The sequence below is a fragment of the Equus asinus genome, chromosome 1, assembly GCF_041296235.1.
Source record: "Equus asinus isolate D_3611 breed Donkey chromosome 1, EquAss-T2T_v2, whole genome shotgun sequence".
In the NCBI taxonomy this organism is placed as follows: domain Eukaryota; kingdom Metazoa; phylum Chordata; class Mammalia; order Perissodactyla; family Equidae; genus Equus; species Equus asinus.
The window spans coordinates 34,097,932-34,124,143 of record NC_091790.1 but is presented as its reverse complement, the minus strand read 5'-3'; the positions used below and the strand labels follow the sequence as shown (position 1 = coordinate 34,124,143).

At 41.6% G+C, this 26,212-nt stretch overlaps 1 protein-coding gene across 3 annotated transcripts in view; it reads left to right on the top strand.

Moving 5' to 3' along the window:
- Nucleotides 1–26,212, top strand: part of TIAM2 (TIAM Rac1 associated GEF 2) — a 227,319-nt gene that overhangs the window by 134,001 nt on the left and 67,106 nt on the right. For 2 of the 3 annotated variants that reach the window (XM_044761780.2, XM_044761782.2), the window contains 7 exons: nucleotides 740–964; nucleotides 11,134–11,319; nucleotides 11,980–12,126; nucleotides 14,280–14,351; nucleotides 21,683–21,844; nucleotides 23,278–23,382; nucleotides 23,729–23,807. In XM_044761780.2, coding sequence (XP_044617715.2) covers nucleotides 740–964; nucleotides 11,134–11,319; nucleotides 11,980–12,126; nucleotides 14,280–14,351; nucleotides 21,683–21,844; nucleotides 23,278–23,382; nucleotides 23,729–23,807 — 976 coding nt within the window. The remainder of the gene's footprint in view (nucleotides 1–739; nucleotides 965–11,133; nucleotides 11,320–11,979; nucleotides 12,127–14,279; nucleotides 14,352–21,682; nucleotides 21,845–23,277; nucleotides 23,383–23,728; nucleotides 23,808–26,212) is intronic. The other variant, XM_070485557.1, reaches the window with a different exon arrangement.

The following is a 26,212-nucleotide window of genomic DNA, read 5'->3' as shown; positions in this document are numbered from 1 at the left end:
CAGGTCCTATTGTATGATCCCAGAGGTCACTGGAGGATCGACCCCGTGGCTTGAATGTGTGTGGTTATTTCCGGACATCGGGAACTGAAAATGCTTTTCAGCCTGCTTGCCCATTCTGCTTTATTCAAATTTTCTTTATTGTTTTTAAGATAAAATATTTTTCTTATATGAAAATAGTGTATGGTTGTTGTGTTGGAAGTTACTGAAGAGTAGAAAAAGAAAAATCACTATCCTTATTCCCAATATTAAAAGACAGCTATTTCAGTATTGCTCCCAATGTTTTTTATTGGTATTTTTCATAATTGCATCTATACCATAGATGAAATTTCATAAGCACTTTTCAAAATTTAACATTTTAGCTGTAGTATTTTCTCATTCTGTTAAAATTATGAAGCTAAGCCGCTTTTTAGAGATGGGTGTAATGTAACACTCAGCCAATATATGCTGAGTTTCTTATTATTCCCTTGTTGGCTTATGGCTTGACTCTAGTTTGTCTTGCCATTGTATTTGGGGCTACATGATTATTTTTGCTCTGCTCTCCATGTTCTCACAGCCCCTCTGGAGTTGAGGAAGCTGAGAACCTGAGCTGAGTGGTCGTGTGTGTTTTCAAAATTAAACAGTTTTTACAAAGTGAAGATACTTCTTGGGTTTTACACTTCAAAGCCCAGCCTGCCACTCTGGAGATTACTTTTGTGGTAAAACAGCTCCAAATAGGTTTTTTTCCTCCCACTGTGTTTAGGCCACTAGTCAGACAGACCTGGAAAACTGGGTCACTGCCATACATTCGGCGTGCGCATCCCTTTTTGCAAAGAAGCGTGGGAAAGAGGACACCATTCGGCTACTGAAGAACCAGACCAAAAACCTCATTCAGAAGATAGATATGGACAGCAAGATGAAAAAGATGGCAGAGTTACAGCTGTCCGTGGTGAGCGACCCAAAGAACAGGAAAGCCATAGAAAACCAGGTACTATTTATTTATGTGAGTATTTTCTTCCATTGTTCGTATCAGTCGCAGCAAAAGTCTGAGTTTGAATGCAGACTTTTGTGGCATCGTTAATGTGGTCTGCTCTGTAACCTTTGTTTGAGATAGATATGTATATATAGGAACAGATTGTGACCAAATCTTTGTTCCTAATATTGAGTAGTTTCTTCTTGCCTGGCTGATTCTCTCATATAATGTCACTTTCAGAACAAAATATCATAAAACCCCTAGAAGATTGGAGAGTCTAATGTGAAGGATGGCTTTGAAAGGAGTGGTTTGGTCTAACACAGCTGTTCCTAGGTCTGTGGATTCCAAAACCCAGCATTTTTTCTGTTTATAACAGATAAGGTGCTAAGGAAAAGTCTTTCTCTGGTGTAGTCCAAATTCATATAACAATTAAACAGTGAGTTTTTGTGCTGTTTGCACTTTAGAGGAGAAGTAGCTTTTTTTAGTATTTATTTTCCTTTGCTCAGACAACCTAAACGCTTAGAGAAATATCAGTGACGTTTCTAGCATCCTTCTCTTCATAAATGCGTGATGAAAGTAACATCTTTGGAACACCAATTAGGCGGTGGCTTGAAGGGCAGATTGAAGTGGCCAAAGGCATTGGGCAGTGGAATGACGCTGGTCTGCATGTGCAGTTACAAGGGTCTGGTCCAGAGAGATGCAACAAGAGTTTAACAATTTCTATGGAAAATGTATTCCAGAGTGCATAATTTTCAATAATTCTACAGAATCTTAAAGATCGTATCCTACACTCCTGAACTGAACTGTGCCCCAAACAGAATATGCCACTTATTTAAAGAGTACCTGCTGGCAGACAACAAGCTACAAAATAGATGTAAACAAAGGACTGAAAAGTAAGTTGCAACTGCCAAGGAGAATGTAGGGAGGTGGAAGGGCATTCGGGGTTTGATAAGAACACAGCTGCTGGGAGAAGGGCAGCCTCCAGGACCTCAGCTTGCGCTGTCTCTGCCCTCTGCCTGCTTCCCATTGAGAAGCCGCCCCCTGCTCACATCTGGGAAGAGCTCAGGTCCCGATCTCTCAGCTTCCTGCCTGTGTGGCATGTCAGGATGTGATGCTATGTCAAGGTTACGTGACAAATCCAAAGCTTGAGGAAGAGGAGAAATGGTTACCCCAGTGTTTCCTCTGTGCCATGTCTCCCTTGTGGTTCTGAATTTCCAGGATCCAATAGCCACCGTGCTCTGTCTGTCATCTGAGATGCAACTCATGGATTCAAGTATCTCCGAGTGTTTGGGGCACCCCAAAAATCTCATTCTGATTGTAGAGGGAAAAAGTACAGTTTTAACTTTTACTGGCTTTCTGAGATTTAACTTTGAAGCCATACTTTAATCCTCTTGAAGGGAAACCCAACTTGGAGTTGTCAGGTCCTTATATATTGTCACATGTTTAGGTCCAGGCAGAGAAAAGGGAAATTTGGCAACATTAAGAAGCTCCTGGCTCGAGACCAGCCCGGTGGCACAGCGGTTAAGTGCGCATGTTCCACTTCAGTGGCCCGGGGTTTGCCAGTTCGGATCCCAGGTGCAGACATGGCACCACATGGCACACCATGCTGTGGTAGGCATCCCACATAGAAAGTAGAGGAAGATGGGCACGGATGTTAGTTGAGGGCCAGTCTTCCTCAGCAAAAAGAGGAGGATTGGTGGCAGATGCTAGCTCAGGGCTAATCTTCCTCAAAAAAAACAAAAAAGAAGCTCCTGCCTCATCTTTTTTTGCCTCCTCTTTCCCTCTATGGCCACAAGAAGTCCAAGCAAACACATTTTTAAAAATGTTCATTAAGTGTAATTTTATTTCCTTGTCCATTGTTGGTAAATGCTTAATTTATGAAGTCACAGTTGGTGCTGTTCTCTGCTTGGGAGGGGGGAATTACTGTCACATAAACCCCTACATGCATCCAAGGGTCTAGGATGGTCAGGTGGCCCGAAGAGAAGCTCTTTTAAAGCGTTAGGGTAATTATTACTTGGGGCCCATTGTGCATTCTTTGACAGAATCATAACGGCACTTATTTTAAGCACACCATCCTAATAATGCTAAATTTTCATTTCAGTTCTCCTCTCCCCCCCCTTGGCCCTCACCCCTTCCCCTAACGCCCCCTCCCTCAGCCACCCCTTCCGTGCACACACTCACCTTCTCATATTACGTTTGTGAGTTTCTGGTAAGAAACAATTTGGATTGACCTTTAGAAATTCCACCTGAAAATATTCTCCTCACCATGTAATTTAGTCCTGTTTTCCCAGACGGCTTTGCAGTGGGTGACGTGAATGGCATTTGCTGTACCCGCCATCCTTAAAGCATTTGCCAGATGGTTGTAAAGAGAGCTGTTTGCTCTTTACTTGCACACACAAAATGTATGAAACATTAAGGAGGGAAACAGGCACATGCTTAGAATTACTTTTATGACATGGCCTTTGTCTAGAGAATGTTATGTGAAGCTACAAAGGCAGAGGTATTTACAAGTCACGACCAATAAGAACATGATGTTCCAAATAGCCCATAAGTGTAGAGAAGTTTTCTCGAAATGACCTTTTAAAAACTTCTTTAAAAGAGCAGAGCTTTATCCACTTACCATTTAAAAATCTCAACTGTTTTACATAAAATAAAATACTTGTTTTATTTATGTAGTGTGCTTTCCCCAAGAGCCTCAGATGTAGTCATTTATACCCTATAATAGCCTAACTTGCAGTCTCCATTACATCATGCAAGATAAAGTCTCTGGAACAGGTTTTCTGTGGCGTACTTGGGTGGAGAAGATCATGGTCAATGGCTTTTCCATATACAAAGACTCTACCACAATAATAACAGCCGAACTTCATACTGTTGTGTGATGACATGCTTTGCTCGAGGAGGACCATCATGTGGTCTTGTCCTAGGGCCTTTCGGGGATTCTGTGGGGCGGGATGACGCAACTTTCATCTGAGCATGTCCACTGCGGAGCAGACCCCGCAGCCAGTCCACATGTTGGATTCCTTTTGAAGTTCTGAGGGAGGAAGAGCTATAAATTAAGTCCAGTTAGTACTTTATTTGCCTGTCTGTTGATTATTTTAAACGCGTAAACAGGAACAAAAATCTCACCGCTCTTAGGGGGTCTTGGCCTCCTCCCGTATGGCTTTCCCAGCATCCTGACGCATTCTGTGCCTTTGTGTGTTTCTCACTTCCCGAGGTTAATTAGGCCTGAGAGGCCGGAGGCAGTGAGGATGGTGGAGATGATACAGAGGGAGGAGCCAGCGCTCGGTCGGTGGGCTTGGGACTGCTCTGGGTTTTGTGAACCATGGGCTTCATTTTAAATATTTACTTAAAGTTTTAAAATCCTGAAGAGGATGGATTGAATTTAGACTATTGGAAACTGTGGTAAAGGGAACAAAAGGAACAAAGCCTTGAGGAGAATATGATATGGGGTGTTTGAGGGGGAAGCAATTTGGGGAATAAAGTATTGGAGAGTAGTATTTGCGAAAGGGGTTTGAAGGAGACAAGGTCAGATTATGGAAGTGTTGGGCCAAGACCTGGGTTTCATTCAGCAGACAACGGGGAGAAGGTGGCAGTATTTTGGGCAGAAGATCCACATTCACTTGAGTTCAGTGGGCATTTACTCAGTGAATACTCTGGGCCAGGCTCGTGTGCACAGACGGGGATTCATGAAGATGCTGTCTCGGCCTTCCTGCTGCTCTCACTCTAGCAGGTGGCAGAATGCTGAGGATGCAGTTTCAACATATATGATAAGTTCAGAGCAAATGATGTTCCAGAGTGTTGTGGAAGACTAGCAGGAAGTTTAGCTTCCTAAGTAGTCGTGGAAGACTTCCTGGAGGAGAGAGGTCTGAATTACTTCTTGAAAAATGAGGGGTTAATCAGGAAAGGAATGGAGAAGGGCCTTCCAGCCAAGAGACAGCCTGAGCAACGGCAGAACGCTCTGAAATGAGGCACTACACCCTGGCAGCTTGATTTTTCAGGCACATGATGGGTAGGTGGTGAGAGATGGAAGGATAGTACTGTCTTCTCTCTTCCCTGGATGCCAATTTTGCCTCAGATACATCCTCCGTACAAGGCTAGAGTGGTTTGTGTCTAAAAAGCAAATCTGATCATGTGATTGCCTGGTTTAAAATCCTTTAGTGGCTCCCCACTGCTTACAAGATAAAGTCCTGATAGTCTCTCCCCAGCTTCCCCTTTATCTGGCAACGCCAAACTTCCTGTAGGTTCCACTGCTTTCTTTGAGTTTTTCCTCAAGCAGAACGGACTCACCTAGGCCATGCACCCATGCACAGACGTGCCCCGTGCCCCCTCACCCCTGCGATCAGGCTCACCCCTCCTCATCTGTGACGAAGGATTTAAGGGTTACTTCCTCCAAGCAGCTGCCCGTGACTCCCCTGCCACTCATCCATCAGGGACCCCTGCTATACTCCCCTAATTCTCAGGGTCTCTCTTTATCCCTGCTCTCATCATTTTGTAGTTACCTCTTGGTCTGAAGAGCTCCTAAAGGATCCATCATTCTTCCATCTCTGTGCGCCTGGTGCTTTGCTCAGGTTGGTGACTGAATGCACCATGTCCCCTTTCCTCTTTACTGGGGCACATTGGGTTCCTCTCTGTGTCGGTCCCCAGCCCAGCTCCTCCAGCTTTGCTCCCTCAGGCTTCCCTCCTTCATTCCCCAGCTCACATGCCATCTCTTTTGCCTCCCTCCCCATCCTCGTGGGCCCTTAGTTTATTTCTCAGGTGTCCTCTCTCAGGCCAAGATCATATGTAATTTCACCATAACTCCAGGAGGTAAAGTTGTTGTGCCGCTCATTTGATGGAGGCGTGAATAGACCTGAGAGAGGTTAAGTGAATCTCTAAGGTCACACAGCTGGGAAGTGGCAGAGCTGGGATTTGAACACTGACCTGTGCTCCTCTACTGCCTCTCAATAAGACTTCTGTGAATCAGATTGTGCTTCGCTTGCTAGTTAACCACGTAATGAATGGTTTTGTATAAAATAGAAATTAACCCTTAATTTACTTGTGTTCATAACTTGGATTTTTCAGCTCCATCTGATGGAAAGTGTATTTCTTATAAAACAGAGTGGGGGCCGGCCCGTGGCTGAGTGTTTAAGTTCATGTGCTCCGCTTTGGCTGCCTGGGGCTTGCCGGTTCAGATCCTGGGCATGGACCTACACACTGCTCATCAAGCCGTGCTATGGGGGCGTCCCATGTAGAAGAACTAGAATGACCTACAACTAGGATATACAACTATGCACCAGGGCCTTGGAGAGGAAAAAACGGAAGAGGAAGATTGGTAACAGATGTTAGCCCAGGGCCAATCTTCCTCACCAAAAAAAAGCATTAAAAAAAACCAGAGTGAATTTTCTGGCAAGTGAATTATATCTCAAAGGAAAAAGAAAACAAAACTGATTCTCTAGACCTTAGCTGGTTGTTCTGACTACTAGTTAACCTCAGTGTAATCTATTACTGGATGAGTTCTTTTGAGAAAGTAGGTTTTAGTGCTTGGAAAATATTGCTTGGGAGTTTTAAACTTACTCCACTAAAAAGGAAAAACTAGTTATCTTTTAGGACCAACCTAGTAATGGACAAGTGACCAAATACTGTGATTAAATGACTAAATGGTAGAAAATATTTGTCTAGCAGCATTGGGTGTGGCAGGAAGGTACTTGTCATCTTTTTAGTGTATCACTCATTCATCCGTTATTTTTAGCTTTGGCTTTCCTCTCCTCCTCCCACTTGTCCACAGCAGACCGTAGGCTTTCTGAGCTCATTGAATGAATATAGCTGTATTAGTAATAAAGAGGGAACTTTTGCATTACATTTGTGTCGGTGCTTAAAAATGGGAGTTTTCCTCCTTAATTTTATTGTTAATGATTTTCCCTTTTACAATGAAAGATAATGAAAACCTCCTTAGAGTGAGTTTTTTTCATCCATATCATTTTTATGCTTTGTGCACGGACATCAAAAGAAAGGAAAGCTCAGTGTATATAGAAGTTGAGTTTTTATTTTCATGTCCTGATATTTATCTTAAGAAACAAAGAAATGTCTAGGGACAATTATCAGTATTTAAGGAATTTAGAAAAAAAGGGAAAAAATAGTTTCATTTTATGGGAATTGATTTTGGGCATTTTAGTTTTTGATAATGTTAGAGAAAATCTCCTGAAATTCCATGTTAAATGTGATGTCAGATAATATTATTTTAGTCATAATGATGATGATCATTTAAATTTACTGAGGTAGCTTATGTGCTATTTACAAAACTGTCTTCTATTTCTCCGTTTACATTTTAAAAATGTATTTTTATCTCCTCGTTTATCTCATCTTTTGAGGGATAATTATAAAATTTAGTTTTCTTTTTAGTTAACATTAAATTTGGGCTGAACTTGCACATTAAGGCTGGTAGGAAATGGAAATGCAAAATGTTCGATATGAATAGGGCACCCGAATAAGAGTGTATATTGGCTTGCATCCTTCTATGTAGAACAGCTGGGCATTTGTGGGGAGAAATCAAGTCAACAATTAGATGAAAATGTAAATGACAGTTGCCGTGTAGTTCTTGGATAGTGCCCAGATCCCTGCCTTATGAGTGAGAAGACCTGGCATTCAGGGGCTCCATTTTAAGCACGTGATAGAAGCTTGTCCCCCACATATTGTTCACACCAGGATCAGCTTGGGCCTTTGCTGGTCTGGAAGACCTAGCTTAGTATGTGACCCTGGTCAAGTCACTTCCCTTCTGGGCCTCAGCCTCCACTGCTGAGAAATGAAGGTGTGGTAATACTGATTCCCTTGCAAGTTCATTGCAGATGTTGACAGACTTTCTCAATATTGCGAGGTCTGTTTTGAGCTTGTGGATCTGGCCTTTCTGCTTCCCTCTTGCCTTCAAGGAACCCAACCGTCTGAATCCGTGTCCTCACCATGCCTTGACCTACGTATTCTCCCAAATCCTTCTCTACAACTTTGGTGAATCTGTAGAAAGAAAAATCAGATATTTCATTGTTTCTTATCCAACCACAAATCCTCATTTAACTTCTATGACTGGTTCTCTCTGTAAAGAACCATGACTGTAAAACAAAATAAATATTGTCTTTAAATATGGAATAGATGTGAGACTAATGATGGCTTACTCTTCCACAGAGACCTATGGGGATAAGTGCTGTGTTAGTCAGGGTTCTCCTGAGAAACAGAACCAATGAGATGTCTGAAAAAATGTATATAAAGAGATTTATTATAAGCAATTGGCTCATGTGATTACGGAGGTGGGTGAGTCCCAAGATCTGCAGAGTGAGTCAGCATGCTGGAGACCCAGGAGAGCTGATGGTGTGGTTCCCATTTGAAGACTGGCAGGCTCGAGACCTAAGATGAGCCGATATTTCAATTCAAGCCAAAAGGCAGGAAAAAAGTCAATATTCCAATTTGAAGGCCATCAGGCAAGAGGAACTCTCCCTTGCTCGGGGTGGGGGGAAGGGGGTCAGCCTTCTGTTCTGTCCAGGCCTTCAACTGATTGGATAAGGCCCACCAAAATTGTGGAGGGCAGTCTGCTTTACTCAGTCCACCCATCTAAGTGTTAATCCCATCCCAAAACACCCTTATCGAAACACCCAGAATAATGTTTGACCACATAGGTGGGCGCCCCAGGGCCCAGTCAAGTTGACGCATAGGATTAACCATCTCAAAGTGTCAGTCAGGATACGGATAAGAGCACTGTTGAAACAAAGGAGTCATAAAGCCCTTTCTCATTTGCATTTTCTACTCAATTAAATTTGAAAATTACCTCTACAATGTACAATACTGATTGAGATACTAGTTCTTTCAAAATGTAATCACGTATGTTAGCCAGCTTCTTGACCTTGATGAGATCTGCTTTGGGCTGTTGGGGTCTCCCAGCCCCTTCTTCCCTCCAACAAACCTCAGTCTCTGAATCCGTGTTTTTCCTACGAATTCACTTGTGTGTTGTCCCAAGTGTTGGGTGGAGAGGTCTAGGTGTGTTGAAGATTATCAAAGTGTTTCTGACAAAATTTTAAGATTCCCCGTGTTTAGGATGATGTTTCAGATTGCATCGTTTAGGATGAAACTGCCTTTACCTTCCAGTGGTACCTGTGTAGTCACGTAAATACACTGAGTGATGTCTTCAATGTAAACTGCAGAATTATTGAAAATATAAGAGATTGTCATCTTCCCTGATAATGGTGATTGGCATAGACCTGGATTTTATTTTATTTTATTTTATTGTTTGTCTTTCTAATGCGCTGTGGATGGCGTGGGTTTCTTTGTCTTCTGGTATCCAATGACTCATTGGCTTTCTTTCCTCTTATGCCTCCACCCCTAACAGAACCACTAGACAGTGTCTCATAAACTATTTTACCTGGAGCTATAAACGAGGGCTAAGCTTTAATAGACTACCCAATCTAGAAATATCTACGTATTACTAGAGGACAGAAGAGTGCATCTATGATTGTGGATTTTGGGGAATCAGCTAGAGAAGACATTTGTGAGATAGAATGAGAACCTAGTTTGGCTGTGCTTGTAGCTTCTGGTAGATGTCAGTTTATCGTTACATAATACCCATCCCTTCCTTCTGCAGTCAAGAAGTCTCTAGCATGGCAAGACCGGGAAGAGATTTCCAGCTGCAGTTTGAACTGTCTCGTTAGTCTAGAGCAGTGGTTCTCATGAAGGCTGGGCACCTAGGCGTCTTCATTTTTAAGAGCCAACAGGTCAGTCTGGTATTCATTCAAGGCTGACACCAGTAGGCTATGACATCACTAATAAAGGTGTACAGCGACCTTCCTAAGAAATAGATGTGGAGGACTTGGAGCGGGTCTGGGCAGCCCCAGAATTTGTACTGCTTTCCTCTGGGGAGAGACTGAAGGGAGCAGACTGTTAAATGTTGGAGATCCTTCAAAATATCATTTATCCAGGATCGAGAGTTGACCTGGAAAGTTTACTGTGAAAGGTTAGGATCTGCTTGCGTGCTAAACATGGCAAAACTAGCGGTGCAATTGTTGCAAATGAAACAACACAAAGATTGTACCGAATCTTTATTACGAACCTTCACTGCAGACCTCCTCTTGAATTTTGAGATTGCTCTTAATGCCGTTTGAAGCCCAGCTTTCTGTTCTGCTCCTGAAGCCCTGTGTTGGCAAGTTACTAGAGGCTTTCCTCACTTATTAGTTTATCTTTCAATGAAGGTAATACTTATACATAACATGTCTGTTTTTTTTCTTGAGGAAGATTGGCCCTGAGCTAACATCTGTTGCCAATCTTCCTTTGTTTCCCCTCCCCAAAGCCCCAGTACATAGTTGTATATCCTAGTTTTGAGTCATTCAAGTCACTCTTCTATGTGGGATGCCACCACAGTGTGGCTTGATGAGCGGTGCGTAGGTCTGCACCCAGGATCCAAACCGGCAAACGCCGGGCCACCAAAGCAGAGTGCTCGACCTTAACTGCTGTGCCACCAGGCTGGCCCCCATAACATGTTTTGACATTCTTGGAAGAAAGGAGAGTAGCCCCCAGAGTTGGCCTGTATTTCTTTACCAACTTATGACTTCAATTTTGAGGATGTGCATAGGAATTTCTGTTGCGTAAATAATTACATATGCTTTAATTTTATTCAGATGTGGACTTGGTGGTTATTCTCTGTTAGACGGAAAACAGGAGTAAAAGCTCTGTTTGTCCTTATCCCTGAAGTCCATTTGCTTGTTCTTGTTTTGAGTCATTTGCTCAGAAAGTCCAGAAATGTTAAAGTCCCTGCTGTCATTTCTCCAGCATCTGTGTGCAATTCAGTTAATCTGGCTTAGGATCAGAGGCTGCGAATGTGAAGGAAATGTAACAAAGCGAAATAACTGACTTGCAGTTGTGCATCCTGCCTTAAATCAGCTTGATTTGAAGTGCTGGAGTTCTCCGAAGGTTGTGCTGTTTCGCGTGGCACTGTGTTGGGACCACCGGCTTTGTTTCCTTTCTGACCATCCTGATGAAGTACATTGCCGTCTGCCCCAATGTGTTTTGGCGGGAGGGCGGGAGATGGGGTGAGCAGGGAAGGCTAATTTCAACCAGGCAACACCAGATGAAACACATTTTTCTTTGAAGTTTGTAAAAGGGATCGCATTTTCAACGTAACCCATGAAAACCTCTCATTTTAATTCAAATTACCGCTGTTCTGGCTTAAACAGATCCAGCAATGGGAGCAGAACCTGGAGAAATTTCACATGGATCTCTTCAGGATGCGCTGCTACCTGGCCAGCCTGCAAGGCGGGGAGTTGCCAAACCCGAAGAGCCTCCTTGCTGCTGCCAGCCGCCCCTCCAAGCTGGCCCTCGGCAGGTTGGGCGTCTTGTCGGTTTCCTCTTTCCACGCTCTGGTAAGTTCCCGAGGAGGGCTGTGTCAGCAGTGCTCAGGGAGGACTGAGGATGCTCACCTTTCTGGAGCTTGTTGCCATCAGCTCCGTGACTTAAGCCACTAACTGACCAGGTCCACCCAGGGGCCGGGCACTGGGGGAAGGAGGGTGGGAGGCATCCTGCTACAGAGAGTCCCGGCTTCTCTGCTGCTTAAGTCTGGGAATCTAACTGCTAGTAGAGAGTTATTAAATATTCGCAACTGCATCTGTCTTTCTGTCTGTCCCACCTCGTACAGTCAGGATGGTGGAGCCCCCGAGGAGGAGCAACAATGATGTGGAAAATTAAAGGCTGATTGGGGGCTTTTATCTACTTCAGAGATCCCCACTGGGTTTTCTGAAATCGCTCCTGTGTGGGTGGGTACTCCCAGCTCAGCCTGGGGGGTCCATGGGTAGTTTGGCTGACCCTGCTGTCCACCCTGGAGAGATCTGAATGTTGTAACTGGGCTTGTGTTATCCAGATAAGAGATGTCTCGATGATGGATGCATTTCTGGTATGTCAGAAATGCAGTAGTTTTTGGTGCTGGGCAGAACGCATTTATAGCAAGCATGGCTTACTTCTGTTAATTCTCTCCATCACCGAAATAATATGCCTTAAGATGTTTTTTTAACTGTGTTTTAAATTAGGTATGTTCTAGAGATGACTCTGCTCTCCGGAAAAGAAAACTCTCACTGACCCAGCGAGGAAGAAACAAGAAGGGCATATTTTCTTCATTAAAAGGGCTGGATACACTGGCAAGAAAAGCAAAGGAGAAAAGACCTTCTATAACTCAGGCGAGTTCCTCAGCATGGGAGGGACAGCAGGCATGGTGGGAGATCCTTGCTCTCCAGCAAATCCTAGATGTTCATCACCCATTAAGGATGACATGAAAGTTGGTTCAGAGGAATGTGGCCTTAGCATGGCCTTTCCCCAAGAGGAAACACCCAAGTTGCTCCCTCTCTTTTTGGCATTCCCAAAGAGGTATTCACACCTTGCTCACATCTACAGAGCCTGGGAACACAGAAATAAGAATGATCAGAAAAAAAGCCACACTTTTCATTGCCTTTAGAGCTAATATTTATTTTTCCCCTGGAGTTTATATTAAAATGCACATTAAAGTTAATAATAGAGTAACAGCAACTAAATTCTATCGATGGTGCCAGACACTTGGCTCACTTAATCTTTGTGACACAAAGTAGGCATTTTGTCATCACATTTTCTAGATGAGGAGACTGAGACCCAGAGAGGTTAAGTCACTTCCTGGTCCCCCCCCCCCCCCGCCCCCCTTCATGCAGTGGCCGCAGGGCAGGGCTGGGGTTTGATCTACCCAGATACAAAGCCGTGTAACACTGGGCTATTGCTGCTGTTTCTATTCCTAGAGGAAGGGTGGCTGTTTTAACGTTTTTTCGAGTAAAAATAGCCTGAGCACTCATTGTTGAAATGTGGCCCACATGCAGAGAATTGTTCTCAGAACATTCGAATACTCCTATCTGAAGTATTTCCTGATGCTATTAATACAGTAGATGACAATGAATTTTATGTTGCTGATTGATATGTTTTAGGATTACTATTTTTTCAGACTGTTGAAAAGATGAGTTATCACATGATGCTCTGCTTATTTCAGTGAACAGGGAAAATGTTTGAGATTAAGTCCGAAGAAGTTCTTGTTTTTACTTTTAACGGGTTGCCGTTATTCTGATATTCTGTGATTCTGAATATCCTCTGGAAGGGAGGGTCACATTTTCTGGAACTTTGTTTTCTCGTTTTATATGGATATTTATTTGATTGTGTGTAATAGTTTCGTGAATTAGGTGAATAATAGGGATAATATCAACTTCTTTGACCTGTTTGCAACCCTGGAACGATAAAGGCGATGGGGAGTGGGTTGGTTGACTAAAGGGCAGCAGAACCACGTGACACCTCATTTGTGTGGCCACTGGTTTTGTATACTCATACAATCGGAAAGAATATCACATTTTAAAATGGTGGTTCTACTTGTACTTGAATTACGAAAAGTACTTATTTGTTGGTTATAAATGGAGATGTTTTTCTTCTTTATAGATTGTAGTCAAATATGAATCATTGGATAATGCTGGGCTTATATTTTTGAACTGAATTTCTGTGAAGTATAAATAACATCTTTGAGGCAAATTCTGGTTTTAATTGAGAATCAACTCTATATAATTAAATGATAATAATAAATAGCTTGATAACTTGCTTGTTTTTCTTAAATGTTGACATTTAGCTAATTAGGTACAAGCCTAATATGGTCTTTACACCATCATATGTGGTAAATATTCTTAATGTAAGATTTCTTAAGAAACAGAAGAATTTAGTTGAACGTTTTTGTTTTAAAATGATATGAAACTAATTGTAACATTGGTATTCATATAAATGAATGAAGTTGATGTAGTAGGTATCCATAAATGTTTAAATGGCCTATTCTTTAATGTTTATTATTCTACAGAATCTAGAAGATAAGAATTGGAAAAAGTACAGGAAATTATTCCTAGTTCCTCTACCCAAACACAACCACTTTTAATACTTAACTATATTTCTCCCCAATATTTATTCTATGCACCTTTAAAAAAATAGTTGTATAAGCTTGATTTTGGTGGCTTTGCCAACTCGTCGTTGAACTGTGTTCTGCATCTTCAGAAATGTGTACTTCTCCTTTAAAAGCAACATGAGAAAGATCCAGGATGACAAATAATATATGACATCACAGAAAAGTAAAATATGTAACCGTATGGGAAGAACAAAAGCACAACTTTTTCTTTAAAGTTAAAACTTTAAATGTGGTAGAGTAGCAAATGGTCCAAATTGTGATATGAAGATCTTATAAAATGTTATAGAACTTAAATTTTTAAATGCTGATAAGGGATAGCTGCCAAATGAACACAGCAGAACTGTTTCATTAGTCTTTTCTCCCCCCCTTGTCTATCAGATATTTGATTCAACTGGCAGCCACGGATTTTCTGGAACTCAGCTACCTCAAAACTCCAATAACTCCAGTGAGGTAAACTTTGCCATGGGTGGCCGCCATCTTGTTTTTACATTGACAACACAAATGCTACGTTAATTGGGGAATGCTAGTTCAAAAATCTTTACATCAATCGGCTGAAAATAAATTAGAATTCAAATGGTCCCTATTAGGTAAATAAGAGATATTCTTGGAATGCCAAGTATGTTTGGAAGTATCTAAACTCATCTTAAAATTAAACTCCATCTTAAAATTAGTGACGTGACTGAAGTCAAAATAGCAACTTTCACTCATGCTTCCCTATTCCTCAGCTCAGTGAACCCAAAATTGCATTTTCGTCTCAGGGTTGTCAGGAATCTTCACACAGATAGTGCAGCCGTGCTGGGGATCTGCAGCCTGTGCATCTCCGGGTGCCCTCGGTGGAGCTGAGTACAGGGTCCCCTTCCAGTCTCCACAATCCCTCCTGACTGAACACGTCCTCACGACTATTTCTGAGTGGAATTCTAGAGTAGGGTGGACTGCCTGCAGGGGCTCGTGCCTCTTCTTTGTATCTTTTTCAAACCCACAACTTCCCCTTAAAAGCTGTGTTTCCTGTTACTGATCTCTATCTCTATCTTCTTCTTCACCAAATTGTTTATCTTGGATTTTATGTCCAACCAACCTCTTAAGTTATTTCTTGAGGTTGAAACCTGATTTTAATTTATGCTTTCGCAGCGGCAGGCAGTATTATTTAATAAATTAACTGGGGAAATCAGTGAATTTAGTTTGAAAAAACTGAGGCACGGTGGTTAGACAGCATGATGGGTTCTGGGAGGTGAGTGAGGAACTTTTTTGGGGTGATCCTAAATTATGCAACATAGACAGCTGCCTTTTCTGCCTTCAGGTGAGCTTGGCCTCAACTGTGGGCCCCGAGCTGCTCAGTGGGCCATGGGTATTGTTGAAACTGCTCCCAAGGGCATCTTTGCCTGAAGTGTCTTGAAATGGGGTAGCAGTTCCTCCTCGAGACCCTATTTCCCCGTTCACCTCCCATTCGCAGAGGTCAGGACTTCGAGGGGGCAGGCAATGAGAGGGAACAGCTTGGGCCGGAGGCCGTGGTGCTGATGTTGGTTCTCTGTTCTCAGCGCTTTCCTTTTGCTGGATTTGACCAACCATGAGGCCACAAGGAAGCCAAAACCAAACCTTCCTTTTTATAAATCATACTATCAAAATGGCGGACTTGTTATAATAAATAATTTCCATTCCCTCCCCTTTATTTCTGTACACGTGCAGAGCCTATTTCAAAATCCACGTCAAATCACACTGTCCTCTGGGCATTTTACTTGATTAAAAAAAAAAAATTGTATCACTGTTATTTGCTTGGTTCTTACTAGCCTTTACTGTTAGTCATCCTACCAGATATCTGTGTCCTGTCTCCCAGGCAAGCTTGCAATTAAAACCCTTGCTCTGCTTAGTTTATGTATATCTTCTGATTATGTATATATTCTCCATTCATAGCACGCTGCTAAGGATATAGTATTGTTTAATAAGTTTGCCTATTAATTGTCTACATTGGAGGTAGGTCTTTAGTGTTTGAGAAGAACTGTTTGATCTACAATAAAACCCCATAATTTTAAGGTTGTATCTCTTCCAGCATTAAATAATTTCAAATTCTTACTTGGAAAGTTAAGAAATTATATCATCAAAGCACTTTCTATTAACAGAACTTATGTTAGACTTTGAAAATAAATTTTGCTAAAATAGCCATTAATGGTCAGAATTAAGCTTAGTACTTATTTAAATTGGGCTCAAATTACCAAATGATCTTCTTGTGATTTAATCAAGTCCCATGGGTGCTGTAACAGGTGAGAGGAAGGTATTATTGCATCTGGTTTTGAAAGCATATGCATTTAAACATTTATTCCTGTTTATTTTAACTAAGCATTGCTTCTGGTAGATGGACACCGAAGAAATTCCTGTGACTTATTGGGCTATTTTAATGGTGTATTTATCATTTCTGTACTGTAGTACTCAGATAACAATAATTCTATTTACAATAGAATTAAGGGTATTTGGTTTTTTTATAGCTCTGGGACTTAAAATTCTGCCTGTAGCTGGTTGAATGAGTAATATTTTTTTCACTTGTTTTCCTCTGCTGATCATTCTTGGAGAATATTTATAACTTGCACAAACCATTTATTTGTATACAGTCAGTATATTGTGTCCACTAGCGTAACACAGAAAAGCAGTCATTCCTGAGCCTCGGGAGGGAGGGGGTCTCAGGCATTTTTAAATATTCCACTCTAATTGGTGCATCATGTCATAGTCCAACAGTGAGTCACCCTAATTTGAAATCTGTTAAGGTTGGAATAAGGCCAGTCTTATTTGAGCATTTTTCAAAGGACACTTTGGCTCGCCAAAAATGAAAGCTTTTCATAGCGTCCTTCTTCATGAGTAAGAATGAGTCTCAATCAGCATTTGAAGGGACTTGTTTGTTGTGGAGATTGTGACAACAAATCCCCCACTGAGGCTCAGGATGGCAGCTAACCCAGAAGCTTCATTGCAGAAACTGTGAAGCCCCTGGGCCTTGGCTCTTTCTCCTGGAAAATTGGCTTGGGGTGTCCCAACTTTCTGTGGCAGCGAGTGAATGAAGTATTGTCGCGTTAGTCATTAGCTCCAAACTGGAAAAAAAAATTGCTAATGTTGGTTTTTTAAATGGAAAATATGAATGAAACTACTTACTCTTAACCATAAGATAGTAGTCTGTTTAAATAGAATATTAATATGGAATCCTACATAACATAACACACATACAGATAGATAGATACATAGATAGGTCTTTGTTTTCTTTCCATATTAACTGATGTTTGGGCATCAGCCCAAGAGGAAATAAACACTTTCTCCTCCATGACATTTGACTGTGGTTAAGAAAACCAAGAGGGTGTTAACTCCTTTTGTGTTTTCTCCTCATCTCACTTGCTAATCGACTCTCCTTTTATCAGCAACTGGGGTGTGGGCCCATTTGTGACAGCCAGATTGGGATTTTTGCTACTCACTTCCCTTCACTGATCCAAGTAGTAATTACAAGGCATTTGATCCAAAAGCATCTGCTGTGAGAACACACGGAGGTTCAATTTTCTCTCCTTGAGGCACACCGAGTGTGAGTAATTTACCATGTGCTTTCTGGACCATAATGGAATAGTGGTAATAAATGCTTCTGCAGAAGTTGCCCTACAAGGAGGGTTAAAGTGACTTGTGAACCTTAACTAGTTAGTCTGCAGCGGCCATGGCTGCAGTTCAGGGATGTTGTTCCCATTTTGTGCATGGCCAGTCAGAGCTGGACCACGGCGGGGACTGAGCATCAGCGGCCACCAGAGCTCCCCAGGGTTTTGAAACAACGGATGAATCTCGTGCAGTTCTTCACAGTGACCATCAGTGAATTCTGCAAAATAATTCCACCATCCAGCCTGAACTTCAAAAATGTTCTTTTATATTGTTATGGCTCTTTCCAGTTTGTGTACCTTCAAATGCCGTTCCTTACACCACTCTGCTGACCTCCCCGTGAGGCTGGTGTTTTTTAGCCCCTTTTAAAGGTAAAAAAACCGAAGCCAGAGACATTAGATAACCAGCCCAGACAAAGCTAGGATTTGACCCAGATTGTCTGTCTGTTATATTTTTGCTGTCTCAGTTTATCTTCTCCAGGAACTGGAAACCTTGAACAGGCTGATTGGAAACTCATGTTTAGGGGAACAGGCAAGGTGGAGTTGGAGGGAGGAAGGGTTTGAACAGTCTTGACAGAAGTAGCCACCATGGACTCTGGGTGAGCGGTTAAAAGACGAGTTTAACGGAGCACCTTTGAGAAGGGTGAGCCAGGAAGAGAGTTTTCCAGATGGCTCAATTTGTTGTGCTTATTTTCAAGAGTCTGTTCCTTTTTTGAAAAAGAACGTAGGAGAATGTTTTATGTGGCTTATTGAAAATAAAACTTGTGTGTTTTCAGCATGGACAGCATTGACCCTTGAAGGAATCAATCTAGTTTTCTCTCCAGCCCAAGGGGGTTAAGCTTACAACAACCAAGGAGATCTGTAAACACCAAATGGCCTTTTCTTTTTCCAGTTGTAATTCATTAATTAATCAGTTCACATTCTTGATGCTTCCTTTGAATAACCAGGTTTTACCTTTCTTTAATTGCATATATTTGTGAGATAATGTGCGTATGTGTGTGTGTCTTACGCACAGGAAAACACTACATGTAAATTTTCATTGCAGGATCTCTTGAGAGGATCAGAATCTTCCGTGTCCTTGCCTTTGATAGGCATCTTCTCTTCTATATTCACTTGACCTTAGGTCAAGTGTAGACTCAGGAAGTGATTCCTCAGAGCAGGTGTAGGCACAAAGTCTTGTTTAGTTGACTATGATATGAATATATCTTTGGTCTTTCTTTCCATCTCTGCATTTACCCACATACTTTTATCTTGCCTAGGACTTCTTCCCCTTCAGTAACCTTAGTAATCTATAATTCAATAATCAAAAATCTGTTAATTTCTGTTCTTAAAACTTTAGAGGGGATTAAGAACTTGACACTGTATAAACAGATTTGAATAACATCCTGAAAATGGACAGGTTTTACCTCCCAAGCGTATGTATGACTGAATTTCTAGTTGCATCAGTTCAACACCCATGCATTGGGTGTGTTCTGGGTGCAGGATGCATTGTGTTAGGGCTGAAGGAGGCTGAGAATGAGAAAGACAGAGCCTCTGCTGTCCTTCCTCTTAGCACCTGGGGGCATGAGAGCACCTAAAAATTACTGTCAGGTGGGCTTGGCTTGGCTAAGTGCTATACCAGGGACATAGAGAGTAGACAGATAGAACTGAGTGGAATTGAGGGTAGAGGTAAGACAGCAGGAGAGACAGAGTGAGAGGGGGTAGAATTCGAAATAAGGTTGAAGGGTATAGATAGTCTCAGCACTGGAGCTGTGAGGCTGGTAGAGGAGATTGAAGTGAATGAGGGCCTGGAGGCAGGAGAGTGTGAGGAATGTCAGGTGAGTCATTTTGTCCAACTAGAACGTGGGGTGTGTCATAGAATAAGAGAAAGGAATCGAGAAAGTTGGGTTGCATCCATTTTCTGGGGAGGTGACTGCCAAGCTGATATTTCTGTAGTGTAGTGGTGGTGAGCACAGCCTCGCAGCCAGGTTTCCAGGGTTCAAGTCCCCACAGTACCACAGTCACAGCTCACTGTGTGAGCTTGAGCAAGTTTCTAGAACTTTCTGAGCCTCATATTTCTCACCTGTTAAATAGAAGATCAGGACTGTGCCTACCTCAGAGGGTTGTGAATAAAGAGGGGACTGACAGCATGTCAGAAGAGGCCCCCGTGTCATACAGTCTCTCTTATGGACAGTAAGGGATGGGAACAGGATGGCAGGTACAGATCGTTGTGAATTTGTATTTCCCATGTCCCTCCCCCACCTGTCCATCTTCAGTCACGTTTTTCCTGGCTGCTCTACAAAGTGCAGAATTAAATAGCTTTGTGGCAGTAATCAGTCCATTCGACTTCCTCTGGGCCTGGCTCTCTGTGTGGTTGCGTACTCTACAGTGACCTCTGCTGGGGTTTTCCTTTGATTCTGAGCAATCGTGGCTTGAGAGGTGGGGCTGCGCCTTTAAGGCCTGCCTGCTTGTGGCTGATGCACCTGGTGGAAATGACTGCCCAGATGAAAAGTATCTGGAGGCTGAACCAGAGAAGCAAGTGTGGTCCACGTGAGATAGGACCCTTCAGGAGAAAATGGTGTCCGTGCTGGCTCCCTGCATCCTTGACTCAAGGCACCTGTTCTTCTGTCTCTTTCTTTTTCTTTGGCAAGTGAGGTTCGTATTCATTCTGGGCTGTGATCATCTTTCCAGGAAAGTGTACAGAAAGTGACAGATCCGTGACAGATCCAGAAATGTCACTTCAAAGATGAGCATCACATTTAAAAAAAGACAACACAGAAAGATAGATTCTTCCCTTGCTTTGCCTAAACCTATTGTTTTGAATTTCTTTATCTATTATAGTTTCTTAATCTTGTGTAGAAGAATCTTTTGCCTTGTGTTTTTTATATAAAAAAAAAAGTACATGGAATTCAAGGTAAAATCACCCATCAATGGTAACTTTAATGTAGGATGAGTGGGATACAATAATGTGATGGTATTGAATCTATATGTAACATTGTCTGTTGTATAAAGTGGTTTCACGTAGAGGGCCTCCTTTGCTCACAAAAATTTATATTGTTAATTAATAAACTTATTAATAATATCCCCTTTCACAGAATAGGAGACAAGGCTTAGCAAGGTTCATGTCCTACCCTACTGCTGGTTAAGTGGTTGAGTTTGTGACTTGGGCATCAGGTCTTTTGATTTCCAATCCCCAATTATTTTCTTTTCTTTTCTTTTGAGGAAGACTAGCCCTGAGCTAACATCTGCCACCAATCCTCCTCTTTTTCCTGAGGACGTTTGGCCCTAAGTTAACATCTGTGCCATCTTCCTCTGTCTTATATGTGGGAGCCTGTCACAGCATGGCTTGATGAGCAGTGCGTAGGTCCGTGCCCGGAATGTGAACCCGAGAACTCCAGGCCGCCAAAGCGGAGCATGGGAACTTAACCGCTATGCCACTGGGCCGGCTCCCCAAAAATTTTCTTGACTACTAGACTAATACAAGAACCTAACCAGAGGAAGAACATTTCTGAGTGGCTTAATAAATGTTAACTCTTTTTGTTTATAAGTCATAGAAGTACCTATTAGCACGAGGTCATTGAATTCCTGTGAGGATGAAGTTCAGGAAACTCAACTTCTTTGGGAAAAGCTTCCTGAAGGTGGTGTGTTTGGGGATGATTTCTAAAAGAGTGACTAGATGTGAAATAGAATAGAAAAAAAAATGTCCCCAGGATTAGGGGTTGATTTTAAAAAACAAGTAGAAATAGGAGAGAAGGGAAACGTGCTTAGATTAAGTGCAGTGTGGGGTTAGGCTGCAGGCAGGCGTCAGTGGCCGTGGATGAGAGTGTATGAACATTAACTGGGGTTGTGGCTTGGATGCAGAATTGTCAACCGACAATTCCAAAGCAGAAAGAGTGGATATCGAGCAGCCTTGACCTCAACTGCACTGTCCTAACTTGGGCTAAGAGAGAAAGGGCATCGTGGCTGGAGCCCGGGACAAGGAGTCAAGTGACTTCCACTCAGGCTCCCTGAGCTTCCGTTTCATGTGGGTTAAATGAATGAGGACAGGTTGGCTTGTCTGCCCCAGACGGTTGTCAGGAGTATGAACAGGCCTACTACAAAATACGCCATCAATTAAGGGACGTTATTTCAGTAGTTCCCCTCATTTGTTTATCACATCCATCTGCATTTTCTTTTGGTATCTAAAAACAGGTGGATGAACTTCTGCATCTGTATGGCTCAACAGTAGATGGTGTTCCTCAAGACAACACGTGGGAAATCCAGACTTACATTCACTTTCAGGATAATCAAGGAGTTACTGTAGTGATCAAGCCAGAACACAGAGTAGAAGATATTTTGACTTTGGCATGCAAGGTAATGGATTTTGCTGCAGAAATATACTTCTGCATAATCATTGATGTTGTACTCCTATGCTTTCTATATGTGTGTGGTATTTAAGACCTCACTTTCTACACTGGGGGACATAGTAACATATTTATTAATTAGCATTCTCCTCCTCCATCTTGTAGAAGAATGAGTCCTTAGGTCATGACCTCTTGCCTTCATGAAGAACCCGAGCTGTTTTCCTGAAATTCTATATATGCCTTTATATCTAGAATACTTACGAAGTCTGTTGTTATTTGAGTTACTTAGAGATGGTGCTCTCTAAGAAAGTGGCATAAACTTTGAAGTCGTTTGATTTAATCCTAAATAGTTTTGCCAAGTTTCTCTGGATTAAATGAGTCACTTGACATCATTCACAGTTCTTCATGGAGACTGTTATGAGATGATGTTTTACTCCTTATTTAAACTGGGTTTTATTTCTGAAAAGGAGGTTCATGATGAGTCTTAAAGAGAGACCACTGAGATAGATGAAATAGACTCAGCAACAGAGCAGATGTTTTCAGACCACCAGATGGCGTCATAGAGCTTAAACATTTGTTTTCAGAGAAAATGCAATCAAATGTATGAAATGGTTAAAAAAGCATGTGGCGTTTGGTAACTCTTTACCATGTACACTTAAGAGATGTGGATAATATTTAATTAGTCTTCCTTTGTCACTTTGACTTAAGCCTTAGGATACCAGACATTTATACATGTTGCTTATATTCTTACGAACTTAATTTCTCTTTACTCCATTATGCAAGGTTTTTATTCAGGCAGCCAACAACATTGTTTCATACCAATGATATCTGTTATTAAGTTGATAAATTTTCTAAGTGATAGAGGATGTCAGAAGTAGTGGATCAATTAGCCCAGTTAGAGCATAGGCCAAAGATCATTTCCCACCGTTGAAAATGTGTATGAGAGAGAAAGAGTGAAAATGAGAGTGAGAAAGAAAGAGAGAAAAAATGTGTAGATGTGTACACGTTTTCCTTTTGAAAAGTTTTTGGAGTAGGAAATTCCCAATTCTGAAGTTTGTAGAATATGAGATTGTTCACATTTCACAAATTTCTCTACTTTAGTAATGGGAAACAACGTACAATTAGGTACAACCAATGTATAAAGAGAAAGCATTTGCTGAGATGTTAAGATATATTCTATCAGATATATACCCACATAACCTCTTAAAAATATATCTCTTGCTCTAAGTGTTAAGCAATATCATTTAGAGAAAACAGTCTCAAAAAGAATTATTTGTCCCTTGTTTCCTTTTTTGCACATTTAAATTCGAGCTCTTATATAGGTTTAAACTCAGCAAATTATATATGGTATTTCCTTTAGAAATCTCCACTTCGATTTTTAATGAACCGTGATGAATTTAGAAAGGACATTTAAAATCTGAATAACTGTCTTTTTCTTTCTAGATGAGGCAGTTGGAGCCCAGCCACTATGGCCTCCAACTCCGAAAATTAGTCGACGAAAACATTGAGTGCTGTATTCCTGCGCCGTATGAATATATGCAAGAACAGGCAAGTGTGTGTTTGCTTTCGAAAGGGAATTGTTTTTAATTGAGGCAATGTTGGTTTAGAACATTATATAAATTTCAGGTGGATGTCATTATATTTCGATTTCTGCGTAGACTACTTCATGTTCACCACCCAAACACAAATTACCATCCATCACCACACACGTGTGCCCTGTCACCTTTTAGAAAGGGAAATTTGAACCACATCCATGGCCTCTTGATTTTAAAAATATGGAATTTGGGGAGAAAATACTGTTTACATTTGGCATCCAGTTTGGACACAATCTAAATAAATTTCCAAGGTATCCTGACAGCTGATCCTCTGATTTTGTTGTTTTTACCTTTTGTAGGTTTACGATGAAATAGAAGTCTTTCCGCTAAATGTCTATCATGTGCAGCTCACGAAGACTGGGAACGTGTCTGACTTTGGTAAGCAGAGCTCCCTGCTCAGAGAACGGTGCTGTCCATCTCTGCCTAGTTTGCACAGGATCTTCGGACCTAACTTTTTTCTTTACGTTTACATTTCGGAAACTGTGACCATCGTCTCCTTTCTCTTCCTTCATTTCTATTTATTTATATTGGCAGCCTAAAAAGATATGTATTAATGCTAGGCCAAAATGCCAAAGGAATGGAAAGGAATGAATATAAAAATTGACGAGAAATTTGAAATGATGGTGATAATGACACCTACAGTGAATTTACTGTGTGCTCAGTTCTAAGCTGATTAACTCATGATGCATATGACAGTTCTTTTCATCTCGGTGTCTTAGCTTTTCCAAAAGCTCTTGGCTCTTCATCCACCTGGAATTCTACCCTTCACTGCTTCCCCTCCCCCACCCCCTCCTCTCTGATTGCATAAACCCCATTGTCCTTCAAGTACTAACTAAAGGTCTAACTTTGTTGAAGAAGCCTTCTCTGATTGCTTTAGCTTCAGTTTAACGATTAAGGGTCAGTGTTACCCAAATCAGTTTGTAGGACAGTCGTGTGTCACATAACGACGTTTCTGTCGGTGAGGGACCACATATATGACAGTGGTCCCATAACATCAGTACCATAGAGCCTGGGTGTGTAGTAGGCTGTACCATCTAGGTTCATGTAAGTACAACTCTGTGATGTTCGCACAACGATGGAATCGCCTAACGAACGACACATTTCTCAGGACATAATCCCATTGTTACGTGATGCATGACTGTATTTACTTCTTGCATCTCTGTTGTCTGTATTTAAACTTGGTTTTGAGCTCTTTATAGACTGTGCTCATGTCTTAAAGTTCATTTCTATCTTTCATTGTCTTTTACCGTAGGAACTCAATAATTAGGTAGTGATCAATAAATATCTCCATAGAAAGGCTATCTCTTATCTTGTTAAATATATTGATATATAATTATTTCCCTTAAAATGACTCAAGCTGATCAAATTCTAGTGGTCGTTTACAATATGTTAAGATTTCCTTTTTATGATTTGTTCTTTGTTTCTTTGTTTTAAAATTGATATAATTGACGTGTTCTTTGTTTCTTAATTTAAATAATCTGTTTTGACCCCAGTGTTGCGTTGGGTTTTCCTCTGAAGCGCTCTGAGCATGTCCTCTCTATTTCTGTTGGCCTTCACTCCACTGTCTGTCGTCACCATTTGTGAATCTTCTTTGTATTTGAGTGACTGAAGGACTGGATGAAGATACTTGCAAAGAGATGTTTTGGTGACCACAATCTGCCAGGCTCTGCCTGAGGCACAGAGGAACAGGGGAACATGCCATTCTTCCTATCGCCAAAGAACTCCCAGTGTAATGGGACCAAGACAGGGAAGCATGTGCTCCCAACTGTGGAATCAGAGAGGAGGGAGATGCATTTAGAGAAGGACAGAGCTGTCCTGAGTTTCCCATGGAGTCTCATTTAGGGCAAACGCTGTATCCATCCATTTTACCACCCACTGAAAGTGCCTGACCTCATGTAGAGTTGATTCTTAACAAATATTTTGTATTGAACTGAATTTAGTTTACTTCAATGAGAGTGTATTTTGGTTTCAACTTAAAAAAAAATTGTAATAGTGGTAAAATACACAGGACACAAAGTTTACCATCGTGACCATTGCTAAGAATGGTTAAAAATGCTAGTTCCATGACACTGAATACTTCCACATTGTTGTGCAAACCATTAACATCTCTAGAACTGTTTTCATTTTGCACAACTGGAATTCCCCATTTCTCCTCCCTCCAACCCCTGGCAACCCCCATTCTACTTTCTGTCTCTTTGAATTGACCTAAGTACCTCATAAAAGTGGAATTATATGGTATTTATTCTTTTGTGACTGGCTTATTTCACTCAGCTCAGTGTCCTCGAGGTTTGTCTGTGTTGTAGCACGTATTAGAATTTCCTTCCTTTTTATGAGTGAATAATATTCCTTTGTATGTATATACCACATTTTGTTTATCTGTTCATCTGTTGATGGACAGTTAGGCTGCTTCCACCTTTTGGCTGTTGTGAATAGTGCTGCTCTAAACATGGTATATGGTCTCAATTTTTGAATCAGGTTCTGCACTCATATTTCTTTCTTTTTTTTTTTTTTTTTGAGGAAGATTAGCCCTGAGCTAACTGCTGCCAATCCTCATCTTTTTGCTGAGGAAGACTGGCCCTGAGTTAACATCCATGCCCGTCTTCCTCCACTTTATGTGTGGGATGCCTGCCACAGCATGGAATGCCAAGTGATGCCATGTCCGCACCTGGGATCTGAACCGGCAAACCCTGGGCCGCTGAAGTGGAATGTGCGCACTTAACCGCTGCACCACCGGGGCGGCCCCTGCACTCATATTTCTTAAAGCTTTAAATCTGATGTGTTCT